A 26,332-nucleotide genomic window follows, 5' to 3' on the forward strand; every position below is an offset into this window, starting at 1 on the left:
CTTATTCTCAAATTTTGTATTCAAAGTGTTATTGCCACCTTAAAATGTTCAGGTTAAAAGGCTAATATTAACATTATTCACAGCCTCTTATTTCAATGTGATGAATACATGCAAAGTGAAAGTAAGCTATGGAGTACCTGGTGCACATTTTATTTATTTAATTTGAATATTAAAAATTGCACTTTATTTTATTTGGAGTTTTGTGAAAATAAAAGTTTTGTCCTATAACCCAATGCATAAAATAAATTAAAACAATATATTTCTGCATGTTGCCTTTCATAATCTTATAAAGAAAGAAAATCCCAATCTAGTCACCACCAGTATGTAGTAAAGCATGAAATGACATTTCAAGCTTCAGAACAGCTTCACATGAGTTTAAAGTCACCTTGTTCAATGCAAAGTGGTCAAAGACAATTTAAACCCCACAGCAGTGATCTATGAAAATGTGTTCTCTGAAAGTGATGGCCTTCCATTCAGTTACGCTGACCATCTGAGTCCCTGATCTCACTAATTTTTGTGGTGGAAAGGTATCAAATCCTCCAAACATTTGGCAGTATTTTGTACATAAAGATGAATTGGAGTTTCAACCCACTAACAGGTCTCTTTAGAGTCAAAAGGTTTAATTGATGCTTTACATGCAACAAGTAAAACTGAACTGAGGTGCAGAGCCATGTTCAGTCCAAAAGACAAAAATAACAAGCGAATACACGATGAGTAAACAGAGCTTTAATTTACCACCGCTGTTGTCATGATTTTGAAAGCCTGCGATTCCCATTAGAGACTGGGTTTTGTGATGCCACCGGCTCCATTTTAAGGATGAGCTGTGTTAGTGGAAAAACAACCAGTATAAAGCTGGATAGATGCACTTTGTGTGTGCATGTAGCTTGGTTTTCCAGAGCTAGTCTAGTTCCATTTACAATGATTGTAATATCATTGTGAAATGGAGAAATTCACTTTGCTGTTTTTTGTTTTTTCTTTTAAAAAGACCACACATATTTGGGAAAGTGCCTGTTGTGTGTTCCTAAGTAGACAGAACAGAAGCCGTTGAGCAAGAGCAAAAGAAGCAGCTTGTCTAATGATGTCACCACCAGTTAAAAATAATTACATTATATATATAACTTTGTTATTAATTTGTTTTTATTTGTTGAGAAACATTACCAGGTTTGTTCGGTAAGTCAGTCACTCAGTAAGTCAGTCACTCAGTAAGTCAGTCACTCAGTAAGTCAGTCAGTCAGTAAGTCAGTAAGTCACTCAGCATCCATTCTCTATTCCCCCACTGCTGGCATGTGGTTAATTGGCGTGTGTAATGGCGTGCATAGTGTGGGGGTGTGTGTGTGTGGACGCAGCTGGTTGTCTCCACATGTTGGCTCTTGTCTGTCGGCCTTGCTGCTTGCTCCGAGGGGGAGTTAAGCAAAGAGTCATGAAATTGTCTGATAACACACTGTACATCATCCAATCGTTGTAGGCATTTACAGTGTGAGGGGGAGGAAAAAAAATTTCATTTAGTTTTCATCAGATTGTTTTTCATACACAAGAAGAAAGTTTTAAGCTGGGTGCATTTTCTGATTCTCAGATTCCTAAACAAATTGAATGATATTGGATCCTGAGCCCTTGGGTGGCTTATCAACATAATCTATTTGATTAGCATATGTTCTGTTTTTGTTGTATTTTGCTTTCTCAGTAATTAGCAACAGGAATATACATGTGAATCACTATACAAGTGATTCCAAACCTTTGAACAGTAGTGTGCATATATAACCTTAAACCAAAAGCGCGCAGTGTATGTATTTTGTGTGTGAGTGTGCATACTTGTGCTAAACGACTCTTGAATTATAAATGATGAGCTGTATGAGGCTTTCTGGAATAAGCAGGAGGGCACACTGCAAAGATTTTCCTCTCTCTATGGGAGTAGGATGTAAATGGTCTCTGTTTGAGAGCATGTTTGTGTGTGTGTGAGATTGATAATGTTGTTATTCTTATTGGTTTTTGGATGTTCGTGTAGTATTAAGAGCTTTTGGTGTGTTAGGTCCACTTTGTCATGCTTGGACACAGAGTAGGCATCAACCACTTTTCTTCAACACACACACACATTAGAAGAATGATGCATGGTGATAAATGCACATCTCTCTCTCGCCCTCCCTCTGTCTGTGTGAGTTTTCTCCTATGGTCCAAAAACACAAGTTGATAGGCTACTCAAAAGTTAGTGTGTGTGTTGCCCTGCGAAGGACTGGCTCCCCCAGCAGCATGTGTTCCCACCTTATGCCCAGTGATTCCTGCTAGGCTCTGGACCTACCAGGACCCTGAACTGGTTAAGCGGTTACAGACAATAAGTGAATACATTTTTTTGTTGTTTTGGTGTTCTGGATGGTTTTGTCTCTTTAGTATCTCAAAGCTCAGGCAATCTACATACACTGATACCTATTGGTTAATGTGAAAATGTCTTAAAATATAATGTTGCTTTTGTTATATTGACCACCCCTACAATGTACATTGTACAGTATAGAACAATTTACACAATTATAATAAACGGGCAGTTGTTCATGACTCAAACATAGTAATACAATACCCCCCAAAAAACACACATTATTTGCTATGTCATAGAGGAGCACAAGTCATTCATTGGCATCCTTAAAAAATAAAAAAACACCTGCTTAAAGCTTTGTTGACATTTTGTTTCAGTATTACCTACCAACTCACCAGAGAGAGGCCGTGTCTTTGTGTTTATCATCTAGATATTTTGTGCGCTTGGTACAAATTTTGTGCTTTTGTTTGTCCTTAGTTTGGTTTGGATCTTTGCTTTTTTTTATTCTCTGTAGCTTGGACAGCTTGAATCGTTTTATTGCAAACATGCACAACACATTGTATAACAAAATGGCATTGAGCTTTCTGCTACTACTACACAAAAGAATGAGTGCATTAGCCATGCTGTAAATATTATTTCAACTGTCGTGCACAGGTGTTTGTGTGTGTGTGGACCACCCCAGAGCGGGTATGATTTAAGTGTGGATCATTCTCGGCTCTGCAGTGCTGGTGTGTTGTGCTGGACGAGTGCTGGAGTTTTTAAAAACTTGGTCCATGCACTGTCCACTCTGTTAGATGCACTTAGCATATATACAGTGCCTTTCTAAAGTATTCGGCCCCCTTGAACTTTTCAACCTTTTGCCACATTTCAGGCTTCAAACATAAAGATATAAAATTATTTTTTTGTGAAGAATCAACAACAAGTTGTTGTCCTATGGACAGACTCTCCCACCTCAGCTGTAGATAACTGCAGTTCATCCAGAGTGATCTTGGGCCTCTTGGCTGCATCTCTGATCAGTCTTCTCCTTGTTCGAGAGGGACGGCTGGGTCTTGGTAGATTTGCAGTGGTCTGATACTCCTTTCATTTCAATAGTATTGCTTGCACAGTGCTCCTTGGGATGTTTAAAGCTTGGGAAATTTTTTGTATCCAAATCCGACTTTAAACTTATCCACAACAGTATCTCGGACCTGCCTGGTGTGTTCCTTTGTCTTCATGATGCTCTTTGCGCTTTGAACAGAACCCTGAGACTACCACAGAGCAGGTGCATTTATACAGAGACTTGATTACACACAGGTGGATTCTATTTATCATCATCAGTCATTTGCGACAACACCGGATCATTCAGAGATCCTCAATGAGCTTCTGGAGTGAGTTTGCAGCACTGAAAGTAAAGGGGCCGAATAATATTGCACGCCCCACTTTTCAGTTTTTTATTTGAGAAAAAGTTTAACACATCAAATAAATTTCATTCCACTTCACGATTGTGTCCCACTTGTTGTTGATTCTTTGCAAAAAATTACAATTTTATATCTTTATGTTCGAAGCCTGAAATGTGACAAAAGGTTGAAAAGTTCAAGGGGGCCGAATACTTTCGCAAGGCACTGTATATACAGGGGTTGGACAATGAAACTGAAACATCTGGTTTTAGACCACAATAGTTTATTAGTATGGTGTAGGGCCTCCTTTTGCGGCCAATACAGCATCAATTCGTCTTGGGAATGACATATACAAGTCCTGCACAGTGGTCAGAGGGATTTTAAGCCATTCTTCTTGCAGGATAGTGGCCAGGTCACTACGTGATGCTGGTGGAAGAAACGTTTCCTGACTCGCTCCTCCAAAACACCCCAAAGTGGCTCAATAATATTTAGATCTGGTGATGGTGCAGGCCATGGGAGATGTTCATCAAACCAATCTTTCACCAGTCTTGCTGTGTGTGGTGCATTGTCATCCTGATACATGGCACCGCCTTCAGGATTGAACCATTGGATGCACATGGTCCTCCAGAATGGTTCGGTACTCCTTGGCATCTTGCCGTCTAGCACAAGTATTGGGCCAAGGGAATGCCATGATATGGCAGCCCAAACCATCACTGATCCACCCCCATGCTTCACTCTGGGAATGCAACAGTCTGGGTGGTACGCTTCTTTGGGGCTTCTCCACACCGTAACTCTCCCGGATATGGGGAAAACAGTAAAGGTGGACTCATCAGAGAACAATACATGTTTCACATTGTCCACAGCCCAAGATTTGCGCTCCTCGCACCATTGAAACCGATGTTTGGCATTGGCATGAGTGACCAAAGGTTTGGCTATAGCACCCCGGCCGTGTAAATTGACCCTGTGGAGCTCCTGACGGACAGTTCTGGTGGAAACAGGACAGTTGAGGTGCACATTTAATTCTGCCGTGATTTGGGCAACCGTAGTTTTATGTTTTTTGGATACAATCTGGGTTAGCACCCGAACATCCCTTTCAGACAGCTTCCTCTTATGTCCACAGTTAATCCTGTTGGATGTGTTTCGTCCTTCTTGGTGGTATGCTGACATTTACCCTGGATACCGTGCCTCTTGATACATCACAAAGACTTGCTGTCTTGGTCACAGATGCGCCAGCAAGACGTGCACCAACAATTTGTCCTCTTTTGAACTGTGGTATGTCACCCATAATGTTGTGTGCATTGCAATTAAAGTGCAATTAATGAAGATTGGCCACCAGTTTCATTGTCCAACCCCTGTAATGTGTGTGTGTGTGTGTGTGTTAATCGGATAATAAGGAAGACAAGCCAAGTTTGATTTCCTGTCTGTTACTAGCATGTTTAGGACACCATCAGTGAAAACAGCTGCTTGCTGTGGCGTGCAGATCTTCTTCAAAACATAGTCAGCAATGCTGGGCTGTTTTTATCTGAGGTGAGAAAGAAAGTGTAGATATGAACATACACCTTTTTTAAGTTAATAACTACTGATCTAAAATGCAGACAACAATGCAGGCAAATTGAAATTACATAAATGGATATTGGGTGATGCTGCCATGTGCTGAGAATAAAAGGGAAATTCAACTAACACATATGATCATATATGGTTAAGATATTTAAGATTTTAGAGAACTAAGGTTGTAATTGTATAAGGAACACACACCCTACCATTATTAAAATTTTGCGTTTACATGAAGAATTAACCCAACTGTTACATTAATTTTATATTTATCAATATTTAACACTGTGTGTAATTTAATATACACTTGGCTGTGATACTCAAACACTAACACGCAATGCCAGTAAGAAAAGACCTTGAAAAGGGCTTTAAATATATTATTTTAAAAAATGTTTGGATTTTTTGTAACTGCCGCCACATTTAAGGTGGAACGAAAAACCCGCTAAATACAAGAGTGATATAAATTTACTAAAAATGAGACATCTTGTTTAACTACTCTAGCAGGCTCTAGTGACATTGAGTGAGAGAAAAAAATACAACTTGTCGCTAACGTTAGCTTGACTAAAACTACGGCTTGTTTTGGAACTGCTGGTCGAGCTGACACATTTAAGGTGGAAGAGAAAACTCGGGGGGGATGCTAAGGCTTGTTCGATAAACGCGAGTGTAATATCATTGTACTAAGAAAACAAATGTTGTTTAACTACTCTAGCAGGCTCTAGTAACATTGAGTGAGAGAAAAAGTAGAATGAACTTACTATACTTAATCTCTTTCACACATAGCTCCAACAGGCTTCCTTTTCAGGTGCTCATGCAGTGATGTTGTGCTGCTGTGCCATGCGAAATCAGCTGTGCACATTTTGCACCTAACGCTGTTCCTTGAAAGCGTTAATGTAACGTGTTCCCATACTTTTGATGACTTGGGTCACACATCCACAGCTGTGACCGCCTCCGCCATTTTTCAAACCCTTCTTCCAGAGTTCGTCACGTGTAGCAACTGTACCTATGTGTATAATAACTTAGACCAAACTAATTGATTATTAAATTAGTTGCCAACTATTTTAACACTCGATTTTAATTGATTTAATCGATTAGTTGTTGCAGCCCTTATATATATATATATATATATATATATATATATATATATATATATATATATATATAAACAAACACACATAAAATAATGTGATTTAATGTAATTATAAATTCTCAGATGAAGATGTTGATGTTTAATGTATTAGTAATATTCTGTATCCCACAAATGTGGTTACATTAAAGTTATCAATGGTCTGCTGCCCTATAACCAAATAGACCACCAAAATTCCTAGGAGTTATGTTCCATAGAAGTGTATGCAAATAAGCAGTAAAACATGTGCTTGGAGACCAGTGAAGGTTTGTTCCACTTTGTTTGTGGGACACCTGAAGGAAAGCAGATTCCAGCTTTGGTATTTAATGATGGCTATGACAATAATAGTTTAGCCTTTTGAAGTGACAGCAACGATTCACTGAAAACATTTGCTGCTTTTATTGCATTTTAAATGCATGTTGAATCTGCTGTCCTATTTTTCTCTTTCTGTGTAAACGTAGCATTAAAAAGACCAAAGACAAAGGAAAGACTAAACTTGGAGGGGGTGGAGTGTGGTTCTGCCACCATTGCTGAAAAAAAAAAAACCTTAGTGTAACACTAAAAAACTGTATTGAATTTTTTTTTAACACCCCTAACATAACTCTTCAAAGAAAGCAAGTTTAATCAGTAGGCCAATCATATTTTAGGTAATGGGACAAAGGTTTGCCTATTTCAAACTAAATGCCGTAACTGTTCCTCACTTATACACACGCCCTGTCTAATATGCTATATTCAGATATTCGTTTGTTAGATAGGTGTGCAGTTTTTAATTTAGAGATTTGGTTATTCTTTATTTATTTATTTATTTATTGATAAATATAGGATACAGATAAAGGCAATGTTCCACTTTTATATTTTCCACCCTTATTCAGGCTGTACCGCGGCAAAAAAAAAACAAACGCTGTGTTTCACCAGTACTCCACCTGTATTCTGCCTCCTCAGCATAATCCCTGAATTAAGCCTAAATGAGCCTAACATGCTACAACAGCCTACTTTATAATGAAGCATAGCAAAAATACAGTTAATTTTGTTAGCTTTAAACCTCAGATTAGAGCACATCCATAAAATGGTATTCAGGACAACCCTAATTGCCTTACTGATATTTTATACAAACCGGATTCCAAAAAGGTTGGGACAATAAACAAATTGTGAACAAAAACTGAATGCAATGATGTGGAGGTGCCAACATCTAATATTATATTCAGAATAGAACACAAATCACAGATCAAAAGTTTAAACTGTGAGAATGTATCATTTTAAGGGAAAAATATGTTGTTTCAAAATTTCATGGCGTCAACAAATCCCAAAAAAGTTGGGACAAGGCCAATTTTTACCACTGTGTGGCATCCCCCCCTTCTTCTTACAGCACTCATCAGACGTCTGGGGACATGGGAGACCAGTTTCTCGAGTTTAGAAATAGGAATGCTCTCCCATTCATGTCTAATACAGGCCTCTAACTGTTCAATCGTCTTGGGCCTTCTTTGTCGCACCTTCCTCTTTATGATGCGCCAAATGTTCTCTATAGGTGAAAGATCTGGACTGCAGGCTGGCCATTTCAGTACCCAGATCCTTCTCCTAAGTAGCCATGATGTTGTGATTGCTGCAGAATGTGGTCTGGCATTATCTTGTTGAAAAATGCAGGGTCTTCCCTGAAAGAGATGACGTCTAGATGGGAGCATATGTTGTTCTAGAACCTGAACATAGTTCTCTGCATTAATGTTGCCTTTCCAGACATGCAAGCTGCCCATGCCAAAAGCACTCATGCAACCCCATACCATCAGTGATGCAGGCTTCTGAACGGAGCGTTGATAACAACTTGGGTTATCCTTGTCCTCTCTGGTCCGGATGACCATGGCGTACCAGTGTTCCATAAAGAACTTCAAATCGTGACTCATCTGACCACAGAACAGTCTTTCATTTTGCCACACTCCATTTTAAAAGACCCCTGGCCCAGTGCAAACGTCTGAGCTTGTGGAGCTTGCTTAGAAATGGCTTCCTCTTTGCACTGTAGAGTTTCAGCTGGCAACGGTGGATGGCACGATGGATTGTGTTCGTTGTCAATGCTTTCTGGAAGTATTCCTGAGCCCATTCTCTTATTTCCTTGACAGATGCAGTGATGTTTAAGGGCCCAGAGATCACGAGTATCCAGTAGAGTTTTACGGCCTTGACCCTTACGCACAGCAATTGTTCCAGATTCTCTGAATCTTTTGATGATGTTATGCACGAATGATGATGATAGTCTTTGCTATTTTACGCTGGGTAACACCATTCTGGTATTGCTGCACTATCTTTCTGCGCAACAATGGTGGAATTGGTGATCCTCTTACCATCTTGGCTTCAGAGAGACACTGACACTCTGAGAAGCTCTTTTTATACCCAATCATGTTGTCAATTGACCTAATTAGTGTTAATTGGTCTTCCAGCTGTTTGTTACATGCTCAATTTCTTTTTTCCAGCCATTTATTGCTACTTGTCCCAACTTTTTGGGGATTTGTTGACGCTGTGAAATTTTGAATCAACATATTTTTCCTTTAAAATGTTACATTTATTCAGATTAAACTTTTGATCTGTCATCTATGTTCTATTACGAATAAAATATTGACATTTGCCATCTCCACATCATTGCATTCAGTTTTTATTCAAAATTTGTTTAGTGTCCCAACTTTTTTGGAATTCGGTTTGTATATTCACATACTGAGAATATCATTAAAAGTGATATAATTATAATGGATTTAACACTTTATATTATTGCAGGTACTCACATGCAGGCAGATGCTTTTGGGGGTCCCACAGTCACCTCGCTGCCACCTTCTTTTACACTCTTCTTCGGTGTAATGAAACTCACTTGCCATGAATGATGCAAATATTTTCATTTTGATATACATGTTGTTATGATAGAGCATTGAACTGAACTATGGACATCACATGGTGATCTGACTGAGTAAATTTTAATGTTAGAAATGTTATATCATGAACGTTTTGCTGCAACATTTTGTGCACTGCTTAATCCCACTTCAGCTCCGAAGCATGAGGTCAAAAGATCTCTAAAATAAACAGCCTGATAGAGTAGCATGATTTTTTTAAAGCTATTTTCAGAGCCAAAAATAAATAAAATAGTTTGAAGCATTAGAACCAAACATAACATTTTAACCATGAATAGTTTTGGTCATTTATATTTAAATTGATGTTTGTACCATCTTGCTATAAGATTTATATTTAAACTGAAAATGAGTTTGCTGCTATTTTATGTAAATTGTCATTGGTGCTGATCAATACAAAAACCAAAACCTCCAAAGATTAAATAATAAAATGTTGTGCATATTTATATGTTGGTATTGGGATAATTTTTATACAATGGACATTTTTACTTTTTTTTTAATACTTAACCTTAATACTTATTACAGTGGAGTCTCACAAACTAATGAAAAAATTATGATGATGCAAAATTGTACATTCTAGTGTGGACTGTTGTGGTATTAGGGTGTTAACATCATATTGAGCACCAGCAGATTGTAAGAACGCCATGTCAGTTGCACGGAAGGATGTTAGGAAGGGAGAGGGGAGGATCTGCTTCTGTTCTTTGGCTTATAAAGTAGCATGCAAAGAGAATGGGTGGAGAAGAGAGGGATGAAGGAAGGAAGAGTGGAGGAGGGTAAAGGGGAGGAGGAAGAAAAAACCCTCGGCTCATCCTCCGGCTCTTCACTGTGCCCTAATATGGAGGCATCAGCAACCACACGATGAGAAAGAAGGGTATGAGCACAAAGACTTAGACTGGGCAATGGAGAAAGTTAGAGCTGAGAAAAGGAAGGTGAAGGAAACAGAGGAACATGAAAAACAACCTAAAAATAAGTGTAGCAATGCAGCTAAAATGATGTAGCAACCATGTAATGGAAATTTAACATTGTACAAACTGGGTTGTGTCTAAATTATCACAAAATCATATCAGATTCATCACTGTAAATCATTTAGAATAATTTTGCTCCCTCTGACACTGTGTAACATATTGTTACAACTGAGTGGTCTAGTATGTGTTTTCTTTTACTTTTATGTATAATAGTGTTTTCCTTTTTGACCTGCTGGCTTTCTGTTTCTCTCAATAATTCTTATGTCCTCTCGCACTCTGTTTCTATATTTCAGTATTGCCTTCTCTCTCTTTCCTATCTCTCTCCCCCTTCTTCCACAGTGAGTTGGCAGGATGAATGGAAACACTGTGGTTAGCTGGGAGAAAAGAAGAGAGAGCGAGCAGAGAGATCAGGACAGTTTGTGTCAGCACATAAACACTTGCACAGAAAACATGTGTAATTTACACAGCATTTTTTAAAAAGATTTTCAAAAAAGCAATTCCTTGAAAAGATGCTAAATCTGTGCAAAATCTCTGATTGCATGTGAGAAGCTGTCCAGGTCAGGGGTCATGGGACAGGAAGTGGTGCATGCTGAGTGGTGTTGGGGATGCTGTTTTTATTTTGTATTTTGTTTTTTGTTTTTTTGTTTTTCCATCGACAAATCTATTATTTAAATTATGTTATATTATCTTATTTTATATAATATAGTCTGTGATCTGATTTTCTCCATGAATTTGAAACATCAGTCAGGTCAGACTTGATTCTTTTAGTGTGTGTGTGTGTGTGTGTGTGTGTGTGTGTGTGTGTGTATATACATATGTATGTATGTGTGTGTGTATGTATATATATATATATATATATATATATATATATATATATATGTATATATTGTTTCAATTGTTCAAGGCAGTTTGCTTCCTTGTAATTATAAGAATTGTTTTGGCAACTGAAACTTGCTTAGGTGTGCACTCGGAGGTGTGTAGCTCCGGTGACGCTTATGTATTGAAAGCGTATAGTGCAGAAATTAGCATTATGTAAGCTTTTAGCTCTGTTAACTTACAGAACTGAACATAATGTCAATGCTCTGTTACTTAATGTAAACACAAATAGCAGCAAAAGGAATAACTCTAGTCAACTCATAGACACACATGCAGGGTCTTCTGCTGAGGGGCATGGTTTGCTGGTCATATTTCCTGAGATATTCAGTTAAATTTGCAAATATTTGCCTCTGAAAAATATCTTATGTGCAATAGGATTAAAGGAAAATACCTTCACCACATAATCAATAAATCTATAAAGCACTTGATAACTCCATATAAGCCATAAAAATACATACCTAAACTACACTGGGCTATGCAAGGTATTTTTTGTGTATTTATTTATTTTGAAGGTCAAAATAAAAGCCACTATCTTGGGCTTGTAACAGTAAATAAATAAATTATATATATATTGTCAGGGTCCCCAGAGGACCGCCACAGAGCAAATTTTCATGGTGGTTCATTCTCAGTACTGCTGTGATATAAATATTCGTCAGCTAAATTTGGCAGAAGTATTCCTTTAAACATGAGAGGTTGACTCTGACTGTGCCCGTTTGATGATCTAAACATAGCTCAAGACTCTAGCTCTGGTTCTTATTTCTCTCTCAGGAAGTCATACAATAACACACACAGACTGGTGTGTGTGTGTGTGTATATATATATATATTTTTTTGTGTGTTCTGCTGTGTGTTCTGTCCTTTGTCTTGCTTTCAAGCTGAAAAGACACAGCACAATTAGAGATAACACAGTGTGCCCATGCACAACTTGAAGAGTGGTGTAGCAGGCATAAAAGCAAGGGTGTTGTCTAGTTGCGGATCAGTGAATGAAGAGATGGAGGGTGGTGAGGAGAGGGATTTATTCCGGAGTGCGGCTTTGGGTGTGCATGAGGAATGTTGCAGTCAGGTGTTATGAAAGAGGGTATTAAATCTGCATGTATGTTTTAGTGCTACACAATATGGACAGAATACCACATTGCACATTTATAATTGTGTATTAATGAATTAGTTTGGCCTTCACATTTTATTTAGTTAGTGTGTGTCACTGTGCGCACACAGACGTGTTTGTCAGTGCATGTTCACAAACGTTATGTTGTCATATTGAGTGGAATAGAGAAATACCTGAAGCCATACCTTTTTTAAGTATTATATACATTTTGTGTGTGTGGTTTGACCTGAGCTGAACTCTCTGCTGAGGCATTCACAATTCACACTGTTAATAACAGTCAATAAAACCCACTAAAACAGATATATGCAGACTGCTGTTCTGTGTTGGCGTACACCCACATTTCTCTGTTTAGTTTGCAATACATATTTCCTTATCTCTTTTTCCACTGTATCCATTCCTATTACAGGTTATGGCTAGAACGATCCTACTGATGAAAATAAAAATTAGCCAATATTAGGAAGAAAGTACTTCACAAGGGGTTGGGATACTTTGATCATTCACAACAATAGTGCTTTGCATTACTGATTTTGGTCTGTCCTACAATCTAGTGAGCTGCCTAACTCTGCGTTCACACTAGCAGGCGACAAAGCAAAAAGACTCCAGTTATTTCCTATGGAAGAAGGCAATTTGTAACTGCGTTTTAGCGGCAAGTGTCATGGCAAAGCGAGTGACAAATCAAGTAGAGATTTTCTCAACTTTATGCAAATTAGTTATGACACTTTGACGCGGCATTCTAAACAATTGGCTGCAAGAAATTATTTGAAACAATTGTAGACAGGTGTTTAAGTAGGCAGTATTAGAACAGTTGTCTGTCCTCATGAGGCACATCACTGAGATGCTCTAGTTAGAGAGGGATTATGTCATGACATGTTCCTGTCCACTGCATGCAACTTCCCTCAATTGCCAGAATCCCATAAGCATTTCAGTGCAATGGGTTCTACTTTTTCTGTATTTATCGCAGTTTAATTACTTTTTGATCTGGGAGAAGAGCAAAATAGTTGTGCTTGCATGAGGTTTTAGATGAGGTATCGATAAATTGGGACAGCCTACATATTGGAGGCACACACACTGACTTCAAATGTTTTCTATGTAGACAGAGTCTGTTTTGGGGCAGACCCTCTGTGTAGTAGGTCATGCTTAATCTTCATCCACAATATATGTGGAATTATCAGTAAAATTCAAATGGGATGTCTAAGAGTTAATAGAAAATTAACATTTCTGAGACACCAAAACTTGGTGCTCTGTGCTCTTGGTGTACATAGTGTTGGATTTTGTTTGCTTCTTTGAGGTTCTGGGGAAATCTTAGGCATCTGTGAGGATAGTGGAGTTCTGAGTAAAGACACTTTCTTTGGTGACACTTTCAAGGGTTGGTGCAGGGAGGTGATTTCCTCGATACCTCTCCTGTTAGGTGACTGGATGGTGTGTGTGTGTTGGACCAGTCTTGCACACACTCCGGGCCAACAGGAGAATGGAGGGCATGAATAGCTCTTTTGATCTGGTCCGCACTTTGGAGTACATTGTGTTTCGTCACTGTGTATCTAGATGTGTATGTGCTTTGGAAAATGTGTGAACAGCTTTGCTTGAAGTGTGTGTGTGAGATGTGGTGCTTGATGGCATTGCTCTTAAGAGGTGTTTATTAATGCACCTCTTCTCTCACTGCAAGGGGTGTGTGTGTGTGTGTGTGCCTGTGTGTTTGGAAGTCTTTCAAATGACTTGAAATGTTGAAAATGGTGATGTGGTTTTATGGTGGTCATAATTTTAATGGTAATGACTCATCATAGTGGTAATGCGGATGATGGTCATGGCAGTGTGATGCAGATTAAAGTAGGGTTGGTAATGGTAATGTGATGATAGCCATGTTAGTGTTATGATAGTGTGCTATGGTAGTGAGGATTATAATAATGATATGATAATGGTAATATCAATGTGATGATGCAGATAGTATGGATTTCTGTTCTTTTCATGGTCATATTAATTGTTGATGTGCTGATGGTAATTTTGTAAAGTGATGATGATATTAGTAATATATTGACTTCAGAAAAGTGATTATGATTCATTTAGCTAAAGTCGATTATACTGTTGTTAAATTATGAGGGTATAGAGTCAAAGACACAAGCACACACATACAAATGTACACATACACAAGTAGTCAACACAAGAAAATGGTTATCACCAACACAATCCAGTGATGTGGTTTTGACTCACCAGTGGTCATATAACTGATTGTGCAAATTCTGTGTCTGCCAATGAGCTAATTAGATTAGGCCCACAGAGAGCAAAACTAATCCAGAGAAAACACACTCCATAATGTTTACCTCTTCTCTATCTTTCTCATCAGCAATATGACCGGAGATGTTTTCTCAAACACTTCATAACACCAAGAACAATGGTCATGGTGTTTCTAAGAAAAATCATTTGGTCCCCAAAGAATGTCTAACCAAAATCAATTGCTTTTTTTTTTTCGTACATTACAAAATCAGTACGGAGAAATTTCAGTCAACATCCCCCACGGCTCAATTGGTGAAACAGGCATGAAGTAATGCTAATAATCCAGAGATTTCCAAACTTTGGTTTTGTAAGACGGATGACATGCTTAAAATAAGGGTTTGGAGAAAAAAAAAGTAATTCCTGGCTGTACCTTGTGTGCTCAATCAGCCAAGACAATTTGGATGAGTGACGTTTACATATTCAGCTTTTCACTAAAGCTACAAGGCATGTAACTGACAAGCAATGGATGCCTTAACTCCACCAAATAGCATCATGCAAACTGTCATGTCCTTCAGTTATTTAAAATAGCTTATAAATTAAATGACAAAAATCTGCTTAGTCATTTTTCCTCCTACAAATGTAAAATAAATAAGTTAAATTATAAAATAAAATAAGGGCAAGATCTGTGAGAATTTGTTGACATTTAGCACTAAGAGCAACAATTAGGTCTGGTACTGATGTTAGATTATGATGTTAGTTGTATCCTCCAGAGAGTTCCACCTGCTTCACAGTCCAATTTTAGCCTAATCATAACTTTATACATTTCTGGCCCCCACTTGGAATTGTGCTTAGTGACATTTGCTCCTTCATTTAATCTTTTTCTTTTTCTGAAGTACTGTGTGCATGGGGCTGAAATATAAAAAGCTGAATTGATTAATTATGAGGGGCATATGTAAATGGACAAATAATTTACTGAAAGGCATATCACAGTTGGCCTATTTAGTAGTGTAATTGCAGTAAGTTTCATCCTCTTAGCTGCTGTTTGAATAAGTAGATATAATCTGTGTTGTTAATCCTATGTACTTTAAAGCTGTGTACAATACAAACACTACAAATGAAACATGGTGTGTTGCCATACTTTCGCTATCCTGACCAGAAATCATTTGTATTATTCACGTCTTCATATTTTCATGGTTGATTTGATAATATGAGAGTAAACTTACAGACCACTGTAGTCAACCTTATGTAAACAGTCCTGTGTCTAAACTGAATTTCTCTGAGAGAACAGATAAGGCTTTTTTTAATACTGCTATTTTGTAGTTAAAATAATGCTTAAACTTAGTAGTGAAATATTTTCAGTCCCTGATTATATTTGTTGTACCCATTGAATGACTCATTTATGTATGAGTAAGTTGTGTCAGAGTTTTACTTTTGCATTTATTGTTGTATTAATATGTGTATGTTTTGTGTGTGTGTGTGTGTGTTTTTGCAGGGTTAAAGACATATCTGATATCTGGAAGGAAAGTAGGCTTGCAGTGTGGCTATTCTCAAAACAGTCTGGGTCGAGAATTTGGAGAAACATTGAATCCATCTCCACATGCACATGCTTCAGAACTTGCACACTCCAGCATGGCAGAGCATGTCAGGGTATGATTCATTCATACACAATATTTTCAAAAGATGGAAAATATCTGCTACTACATTTTTTTCTAGACTTTAATAGAATTTTTAGTAGCAACAACGTCTGCTCTTCTTGGAAGGCTTTAAAATAGATGTCAAATGAAAGTTGTGAGGATTTGATTGCATTCATCCCAAAGATATTGGACATTCTCTATTGGAGTTCTGTATTCTGTTTAATTCTTTGGGTTAGGGCTGGTGGTGGGGCTTTATATCCCTTTAGCTTACACTTGGCAGTGAACATGATGACTTTTGATTTATGTGTAGCTGCTCCCATTCAAACAGCAATGTAAAATCTAGAGATCATACAAGCTCTAGAGATGATCTAGAGGTCATACAAGCTCTCAACTAAACACTTGTTTCAGCAATGAGTGATGATAAAACTGTATATTGAAATTTTCCTTCTCCCACAAAGTAACATTTTTAGAGATAGGTGATTTTATTAAGGGGGCAGTATGGTGGTGCAGCAGGTCACAGTCACACAGCTCCAGGGACCTGAAGATTGTGGGTTCAAGTCACACTCCTGGTGACTGTCTGTGAGGAGTCAGGTGTGTCTGCATGGGTTTCCTTTGGGTGCTCCGGTTTCCTCCTATGGTCCAAAAACACACGTTGGTAGGTGGATTGGTGATTCAAAAGTGTCTGTAGGTGTGAGTGAGTGTGTGAGTCTGTGTCATCCTGCGAAGGACTGGCACCCCTCCAAGGTGTGTTTTCGCCTTGCACCCAGTGATTCTGGGTAGGCTCCGGACCCACCACAACATTGAACTGGATAAGCGGTTTTATGAAGTGTTTTATTAAATACATGCTCTCATGACTTTCTCTATTAATTATTTAATGCAGTTTATGCAGTGTAGTCTGTCTGTCCCTTTGTGTCATTTTTTTAGGCTTCGTGTAACATTGTGGTGGATCCTGGTGGGACTCAGATGGATGATGAGGCAACTCTGAACAGTTGCCAAGATGAACACAGGGCCAACAGCAGCAAAGTATTAACCACAGCCAGCTACATCAGCTATATATATATATATATATATATATATATATATATATATTATTTATATTTTTTAATAATAGTTTGTAATTGTCTGGAAGGATATTTGCAGATTGCCTGTCTGACTTTTGTTTCAGTAACAGCTTCTACTCTTCTGGGAAATCTATACATTTGGTGTTGGAATGTTTGAGGATTTGATTGTATACAGTCACATAAAATTTGAGGTCAGGTACTGATGTTGGGCAATTTGCTCTGGATAACAAATACCTCTCCAGCTCATCCCAAGGGAATTAATTGAAGCTACATCACTATAGAGAACACAGATCCACTGCTTCACTGCCCAGCACTACAGCGCAATAGACAAAGCAATTTAACACTACAACACAGTAGTGTTAGACCTATCCCATGGATATGACCCAGGAGCAGTAGACTGTTATTAGTAAAGTGTAGTTGCTTGGATGGACAAACTATTCAGATTTCAGGTTTGTCTTATGCAACAATCTAAATGTATAATTTACCCTCTTGCTTCTAGTGTTTTTTTCAGTCTGAAATATTTTGTAACTATTTGCTTATATTTTGTAACTGTATGCTAGTGTCATGAGGCTAAGCAGTGGCAGCTTACTAAATCGGAAGTAAGTCTATATGTCTATGCAGTGGGATTATTGTGTTTTACCAAGCCTTCAAAAAAATAAATGCAACAAAAATCTGTTTAGTGTCAGATTATTGGTAGTTCAAACCTCCATCTACTACTTAGCCACATTAATCTTCACAAACTAATGCAAATTTATCTTCTTACTTATTGGTGGCCTTCTTATTGAAATATGTCTTAATTTATCCGCTCACTTATCCTTCTCCATGCCAGGTGCCAACTGGACAGAGCCCCAAAGCTGTGAATGGTCTGCTGAGCCCCCTATGTGAGGAGGGTGTTCGAGCCAGCCAGACTTCTCTTTGTGAGATTCTGCAGAAGGACAGGAGCCTGGGAGGAGGCAGTAATGCCCCAGTAACAGTGGGAGGAGGCTCTGGGATGGACCGGTCAGCCCTTATTCCTCTCCGGACCAAAGGGTTCCGGGAGAAGAGTGATGCACACTTTGTGGATGTGATCAAAGAGGACAGGTGAGAGGATAATGTTTGTGATGATATAAAATGTCTCAAATCACTAAAACCCTTATGCTGTGTTATCATACACACACTATGCGAGGCTGAAAGTGAAAATGTTATCAAAGACTGTGATCCCAAGTGAGTTGACATCTGACTTCACAGTGAAGACTTTCTGGAGAGAAACCCACAATGTGAGAAAACGATGACGTTGAGCTCATGTTGTTCCCAGCTGCTGTCAATAGGTGGATTGTAGATAATTATCATAACATTGTCACACTGCAAGGTTTTGGACCCAAATTTTCTGAGACTTCCAGAACTACATAACTACATCTGCCACCGTGGAGGACATTAAACATTTAAATGCCTCCTTCTTCTTCTTTTTTTTTTTTTTTAAAAAACTCATTTATAATTTCTGAATATTCATGAATTTATTATAATTTGTGAATTTATAGATTTTTTTTTCTGCACAAAGTTTTGATTAATCAATGCAAGTTTTGTTTGACATGTTTCCATTAATAATTTTAACATTACTCAATGTACTGCTGCTTAAATTGAATATGTGAAGTTTTCACTTAATTGGAACATATTATACCCCTTTTCTACAAATGAACCCTGTTACCTGGGTTCTTAATGAAATGTCTGTGATATGCATTGGTCACACAACACAGTGCAGATTCTACCCTAGTTTAAACACCCCTATTTGGTATGACAGGTTTCAGTGCCAATTTTTTAAAATATGAATATGAGTCACAGCTTACATTAAGATAAAATGCAAAACCAATGTCCTGACTCTGAGGTCATAAAATATCCATGGGCATTTCCTCAAAAATGGGTAGAGGTGTTACACTGATGACCTGGCTAAATCTGTCGCTGTGGTAATTCCTGGCATCTTAATCATTCCCATTCTCAGTTGGCTCGATCATTCTCATCTAGTCTCCTCCCTACCCAAAGTTTTCAGTCCCAGCTCGCTCCAGGTTCCAATAGTGCCGAGTAGGTACTAAATGGTGACATGTAAACCCTACAGAGTGCTGATTGGCCAGAGAGACATGTCTATCACCACAAGCTCGTTTAAATTCAGCACAAACTCGCAGCTTGTAAAAAAAAAAAAAAAAAGTTACAGCACCTTTAACATTTTTTTTTTTATCAGGCTCACAACGGCACCTTGTGGCTTTCCTTCAAGGTGCACCTTGGGTTGATGATGAAAATTTCTAGTGAAAGATGTTCGTGAAACAATTAAAATTGAGCTGTGATAACTGGGGCCTGGAGCCGTGTTCAGTCCAAAAAACAACACACAAATACACCATGAGTAAAAAGCGCCTAACTATACCGCTGCCGTTGTGGTTTTCAAAGCTAGCAGTTCCTGTTAGAAGACGGGTTTACGACGTCACTGGCTCCATTTTGTGGGGGAACTGTGCCTGTGGAAAAGCGACAAGCTTTAAGCGTGCTGAGTCAAGTTGTGTAGAGCCAGGCCCATGTGAGTTAACTATGATTTATCCATTCCAAGTGATAAACAAAGAGCAGAAGCTCTGGTTCACTATCAGTCGATTCACTCGGTACAACACAAACTGTATGGGATATTACGCCCCTTTCATATTGCTATTCACGAGAAAGACCTGCATGATGCGTGCCCAGTTTGTTTGGGGATCGTTCATGCTAGGAGGGCCTTAGTGCAGCCTGAGGTGTGTGATTTCTATCACTGGCTCAGATGGAACGAAGTGTCGTCCATTGAGAAAATTCTCTGACAAGCAGCCTTGGATCGTAAGGATCCTGTTTTCCAAGCAAATTGAGCCTTCTCGCTTGGATGCTGAAGAGGCTGAATCAGTGGGTGAGCCGTGCATTAGTTGGGCTGAGCACATAGGGGAAGTGTGTGAAATGTGTTCGCCATCATCGGCTCTCCTAATGAAGCCCCAGCTCCCCGGTCCTGCAGCTGGACTCGAGCACGACGACCTCAGGTTGATAGCATGGTCGAGAGTGAAAGCTCGGGCAGATGCAAAAGCTGTGCTTTCTCATTTGAAGCAGCTGGGCTTCTCTGTCAATTTAAAGAAGAGTTGTCTAACCCCCAGTCAGAAAAGTTATTTTCTGGGTTTGGAATTTTGCTCGCTCTCCAGCCGAGCATGTCTCCAGCTTCTATCAGTTTCAAATGGAGAGTCAGCCCACTGGTGGTGATACAGATTTGGGATCAGTTTGGCCAATGTAGATCTCTTCGCATCCAGAGAAAACTCACATTGTTCTCTGTTTTTCTCTCTAACGGACCACAACGCACCCTGGGAGTGGATGCGCTGGCACACCCATGGCCCAACACTCTTCTCTAAGCGTTTCCTCCAGTAGTTCTTATCTTGCCCATACTGGAGAGGGTGTGCCAGGGGAACCTGTCCCTAATTCTGGTAGCCCCCTGATGGCCATTGAAACAATGCTATGCAGAGATAGTCTCCTTGCAGGAGACCCTTGGCCTCTCCCTCTTCACAAAAACCTTCTGTCTCAGGCAGGCGCAGACACTTACCTGTTGAAAGGACAATGGTAACAGTTCGTAGCTTACCACTCAATGTAGTTGCCCCTATTCAGAGCCATATAAATGGCACGCATTTGAGCTTTGGTGTCAGGAGAGGGAATTGGTTCCTTTCCAATGTTCCATTGTTAACATTTTAACTTTCCTTCAGGAGTTATTTGAACGAGGGCTTCCTTTTTAACAACAAAAAAAAAGTCTATCTGGCAGCTATATCAGCCTGTCATGAGGGCTTTGGTGGGTTGTCGCCAGGAGCGCACCCCTTAACCATATGTTTCATGAAGGGGTGAGGTGCCCAAAGCCTGTATCTAGGCCTGCTGTTCTTCCCTGGGACCTGACAATGGTACAGCAGCAGGAAAGACTACACATGCTCTGCCCCGTGTGGGCACTGCGTACATACATTAATTGCACTCAGGATATCTGTAGGTGTGTCTGTTTCTCGGGGTGTGAATTTAGGTCCCAAACAGCTTGTGTTGTACCGAGTGAATCGACTGATAAGGTTATGCATATAACTACTGTTCCCTGAAGAAGAGTAACGAGGTACAACACGGGCTGCCCCACTTCATTATTAGCTCGGTGAAGATCAGCATCTTGAGCTGAGGAGAGACACTAGTGTCCTGAGGATATAGGTGTGGGGCAGGCCCACCTTCCCTCGTCACTATGCGTCATCTGCCTTACAGGTGTCTTCAGCCAGATATGAAAGGGGCGTAATATCCCATGCATCTTGTGTTGTACCTCGTTCCTCTTCTTCAGGGAACAGTGGTTATATGCATAACCTTACGTTTTTAGCTATTATCGCGCAGTTCTTGTTTTTGTTGTATTTTAATATATTTAACTAGCACACACTATTTAACTGAACTCTGCACTTGTTCAGTTTGTAGCAGTCTATATCTCCTGCCCAGTGTGATGTAGAGACAAAATTATTTTTTCGTCATTGCAAGGTAGGTGAATTTGGAGCTAATCTGTCTAGGCCCCCATCCTATCAACAAACATATGGGACTTTTGGAAATCTGTATTATTTGTAAGTAAATAATTAAAAAAAACAAAAAAAAAACTTTGAACTTTGCACACACTCTTGCTGCAATACTTCAGCAAATACGAGTGGGCGGAGCTCTATGCACTCTTTAAACTATGAACAACTCAAACTTTGGTAAAGCTATTGGTGCAAATATGTAGATTATTAGTCTGTATTGTGCCAAATATGATCAAATTGCATGTATAGGGGGCATGAAAATTGGACAGTGACTGGTTGCGTAGTTTTTTTGTTTGTTTGTTTGTTTTTTTTATTGATTATTGAGCCACGTATGGATGGAGTAACACCAAATCAGAAATATATTTTCAGAAACACGTGGTAAAGGAGCTTGTACATTTTAATAACATATGACAAAAGCATTCTTGAGTTACAGTTCTGTTTGTCTGGTGTTTGGAAGGCAATCTGTTATTATCCAGAAATGAGTTTGCACTGTGTTTTGTGTGTTTTATACGAAGAAGGTGAATAACAACATTGTTATACATTGTTGTAACATTTATTTGTTTGTTTTAAAGAAATTGAGGCAGATTCATGTGTGTTTCTCCGTGGTGTGTGTGTTTTAAACAAATTACGGTGTAAGAATGGTGTTTTAAAAAAAGCCAAGCATTTTCACCTATGTAAGGTGGAATGGAGAAATCAAGTATAGGTAGATGTTTTAGTGACATGATGTACACTTTGTCATGTTGTTTTAAATAGATGAAATGGGAAATAAGAAGTTTTACAAAACAAGATTTGTTTATATATCTTAGCGCTAGCTTTAGCTTCGCATAGCTGTGTACGGTGGAAATGAGTATTCAATAAGAAGCTGGCGGATAATGCAAATAAGACTCTTAAACAGACCCATTTAAGGTGGAACCTAACGCTTAAATACTAAAGTTAAGAATAAGAAGCAAGGATCTGCCTCCTAATATAACATTTATGGTTGGAGGTAAAAAAATAACACCAGCATTGTCTAGTCTCAATTTTTCAATGTGGTTTAGACAGTAAATGCAGGCAAAATGGTGGCGGCTCTTTCTATTTTTGCCTTTCACTTAAGTAAGTAAATATTTAGTGACATCACACATTATTGGTTTGTGTGATTTAAACGTATATACTGGAATAACAGTTGCTTCAAAATTTTAAACTACAGCACTAGCTTCTGCTCTTAAGGTGGAACAGAGAATTTAAGGAGCTGGCGAATAAGGCCAATAAGACTTGTAAACAAACATGTAAGATGGAATGAAATGTTTGACTATGACGATTGTGAATAAGAAGCAAAGTTCTTCCTTCTAAATGACATTCATGGTGGAAGGGAAAATCGATAAGCAACACAAGCCTTGTCTAGTCAAAATATTTAAGGTGGATTTGGACAGTAAAGGCTTGTAAATGCAGGGAAATGGCAGCTACCCATTCACTTTTTTGACTTGTTCTTGCATAGGTGGGTGTTTTAGTGAAATGATGAACACATTTCTGTGTAAATATGTTGATTATGGCACATTCTTCATAGCTATTATGGTCGAAAGTTCTTACACTCTTGTTTGTTCGTTAAATTTTCCTCAAACTGGCAACCTGGATGATCTTGACATCTGGGCAGGAGGCAGACGGCCCTCTCCACTGTTTTGAAACTGTATTATAGTTCAGATTTTAAATGCTTGGTGTCAGTATTACAGATTGCTCCTTTAATCTCACCATTGCATTAAACACTTTTGAGGCATAATCTCCCATGATCCCTCCCTCTCCTTTTTTTTTTTTTTTTTAAATGAACACACTGTCTGAGAGGCCCACAGACACCCGTCCTCCTCTCTTCCTCCTTGACAATGAGTGATGATATGGCCCAGAGAAAACACTCAGACATGCTGCATATACACCAGTCAACAGCATTATGACCACATCCTTGATTCTACACTCTGTCCAGTCTCTCAGCTCCACTGTCCACAGCAGTGCTTTGTAGTTTTACAGTTACAAACTCTGGAGTGTGTAATTGTATTATACACACACTACCCAACAGCATTGCAATAGCATGTAAGGCCTCATACTTGAAAATGTGAGCAAACATTTATTCTTCATTTACAGACAGGAGACCACCTCTTTGCTCTGCATACTTTAATTGCGCCCTTTCACTTAGTTCTTTAATGGTCAGGACCTCACACAGCAGGTTTGATTTAGGTGTTGTAGTTTTAACCCCCTCAGCATTACTGCTGGATTGAGAATACCCTCCAAACACATCCAACCTGTGACCATGGATGAAGAACTAGAGGACGATCAACACAAATTGTGATGCAACAGATGAGCTACTGTCTCTGACTATTTCTATAAGGTAGATCAACATGGTGGGTGTGTCTGACAATGTGGACAAAGGTTTAAAATGTCTCCAGCAGCACTACTGTGTCTGATTCACTCAGAAGAGCTCAACACACACTGATATATCCCCACTGTCAGTGTCACTACAGTGCTGAGAATGATCCCTCACCCAAATCATATCTGCTCTGTGGAGGTCCTGAATATTTGGGTGATTAAACTAGGGTGAAACACCAGACTGAGTCCTGTGCTCTATGCTGTATCTGTAACCCAACACCCACCTGCACCTTTCTGCAAACCAGTAATTCCCCCACTTATTAACTACCTCTCCCTCTCACACTCACATCTCCACAGAGACACCAGAACAACAAGAACCACTTTTAAAACACTACAACAACTACACCAAATATACCCATATTGGGTTATTATTGAGGGATGAGTTCACACTCAGATATATGTGGGTTAAATCTCACCAGAGCATTCAAAGCACACAGTCTGTTATGCTCTCATCAATCCATCATCCCTCCCTCCCTCTCCCATTCCTGCACATTTTTTTTTTTACCTTTCCTTCCATTGAACGTTAAGAAGGTTTATTCTTAAACTTCTGTGAAGTTACTATTTAGGGAGATGCATGTTTTTGATTGGACGGCAACAATATGTAAACATTCTGCTTTCTTTTTCTGTCTTTCTCCTGTCATAGCTTGATGAAGGATTATTTCTTCAAACCACCAATCAACAAGCTAAGTCTGAACTTCCTGGAGCAATCTCTGGAGTCTGCCTACCGCAGCAGCTACCAGCAAGAGGTATACACTCAAATTCATTACTTTAATTCTCTCTCACTCACCATAGTTAAGAAAAGAAGGTATTACAGTTCTTTACAGACAATCATGCACAGACCTCTACTGGTTATTGCTGGTATTGCAGTTATTGTAAGACAAGATCAACTCTTTTATTTCCTTCCCACATCTCTCATATTCTCTCTCTCAGGTTGTGAACCATGCCCCTGTGCAGACATTTGCAAGTCCAGTCTTGAGTTCTCTGCTGGACGTCCTGCTGTCGTGTGCCGTGTTCCTTGCCCTCACCTTTGCCTGCTTCCTATACCTGTTTACCATGAATACACCCCCAGCGATCACCTTTGGCCTCGCCACCACTGCTGCTCTGCTGGAGATTGTCTCACTTGTTTTGTCCATCCGGTGAGTGAACAACTCTTTCATCTCATTTCCTCAAACTAGCCCTGAAAGATGTGTTTTCATTTTAAAACAGTTCAATTGTTATAGCATTAACAGGAGTTAAAAAATTAATCTGAGTGTATTTTGTTTTCCTCATGTGGAGACATGAGCATAGTGAAAACAGTGAATATAGTTTTCATCTTGAATGAAGATGTTTTTTTTCTCTCCCTTAATTAACCCCATTTCTATTTTTATGTATGTTAAATTCATTAATAAAAACATTCAATATTCTAATAGTAAATAAATTGTTCAAATATCTTAAGTGAATGAGTAGCAAAATGTATAATAGGTTTTCTTTTTTTTGAAATGGTTGCTTTGATAACCTGAAACTCTGTTACTATATTTAATGTATTTAGTTCTTTATTGTCTGGGCTACCAACATAAAATTATTACCGCCCTAACTGTCATAATTGAGTCTTAGTTTGTGCTGCTTGTTGATTAAACCTGATTAAGGCTTTATATATTAGAAGTTGTAATAAGAGTTCTGATCCCACAGTATGACTTTCTATCTGGATAAAGTGATGGGCTGCACAAAGTCTCTGCTGAAGATGGTGTCCGGCTGGGTTCCTCGTCATGTGATTGGCGCTGTGCTCGTTTCACTTCCTGCCATCGCCGTCTTTTCCCATCTGGCCTACAGCCTCCAACAGCCCATTCAGGTTTGAGAGAGAGAGAAACAGAGCTAAATACAGAGAAAACTGAAAGGAGAGCAACAGGAAAAGGTCTAATGATACAGCCAGATAAACACTGTCTGCACTATATGGTAAAACAAGTGTGCCGAAAGTCCTTCTTAAATCACGGGTATTTATCGAACCTTTTGTCCCTGTTTGCTGCTGTAACAAGTTCACCTGCTAAATGTTTAGATGCTGTTGATGGATATCATGACGTTCCAACCCATTAACAATAGTCAGGTCTGGTACTGATGGTTAGTGAAGTGTAATTCAAAATTGTGCACCCTGACCCTGTGACTCTGATAATAATAAAACCATTGCAGAGAATGAATGATTGAATGAATGAACAAACAAATGAATGGGTAAACATTCAGCTTTAATATGTTCAGCACAATTATTTCTTAAGAAATTTTTGGCACAGTTAAAAAAGTTAAAGAAACACTAGGTAAGATTTGTGATCCTAGGTCTCCCCTAATATATT

At 38.9% G+C, this 26,332-nt stretch overlaps 1 protein-coding gene across 2 annotated transcripts in view; it reads left to right on the top strand.

Moving 5' to 3' along the window:
- LOC136678869 (adenylate cyclase type 9-like) overlaps positions 1-26,332 on the top strand; it is a 53,645-nt gene that overhangs the window by 20,000 nt on the left and 7,313 nt on the right. For both annotated transcript variants that reach the window (XM_066657037.1, XM_066657036.1), the window contains 6 exons: positions 15,877-16,031; positions 16,943-17,041; positions 17,909-18,159; positions 24,655-24,757; positions 24,942-25,147; positions 25,680-25,839. In XM_066657037.1, coding sequence (XP_066513134.1) covers positions 15,877-16,031; positions 16,943-17,041; positions 17,909-18,159; positions 24,655-24,757; positions 24,942-25,147; positions 25,680-25,839 — 974 coding nt within the window. The remainder of the gene's footprint in view (positions 1-15,876; positions 16,032-16,942; positions 17,042-17,908; positions 18,160-24,654; positions 24,758-24,941; positions 25,148-25,679; positions 25,840-26,332) is intronic.

This window comes from Hoplias malabaricus, chromosome Y (genome assembly GCF_029633855.1).
Source record: "Hoplias malabaricus isolate fHopMal1 chromosome Y, fHopMal1.hap1, whole genome shotgun sequence".
Taxonomy (NCBI): domain Eukaryota; kingdom Metazoa; phylum Chordata; class Actinopteri; order Characiformes; family Erythrinidae; genus Hoplias; species Hoplias malabaricus.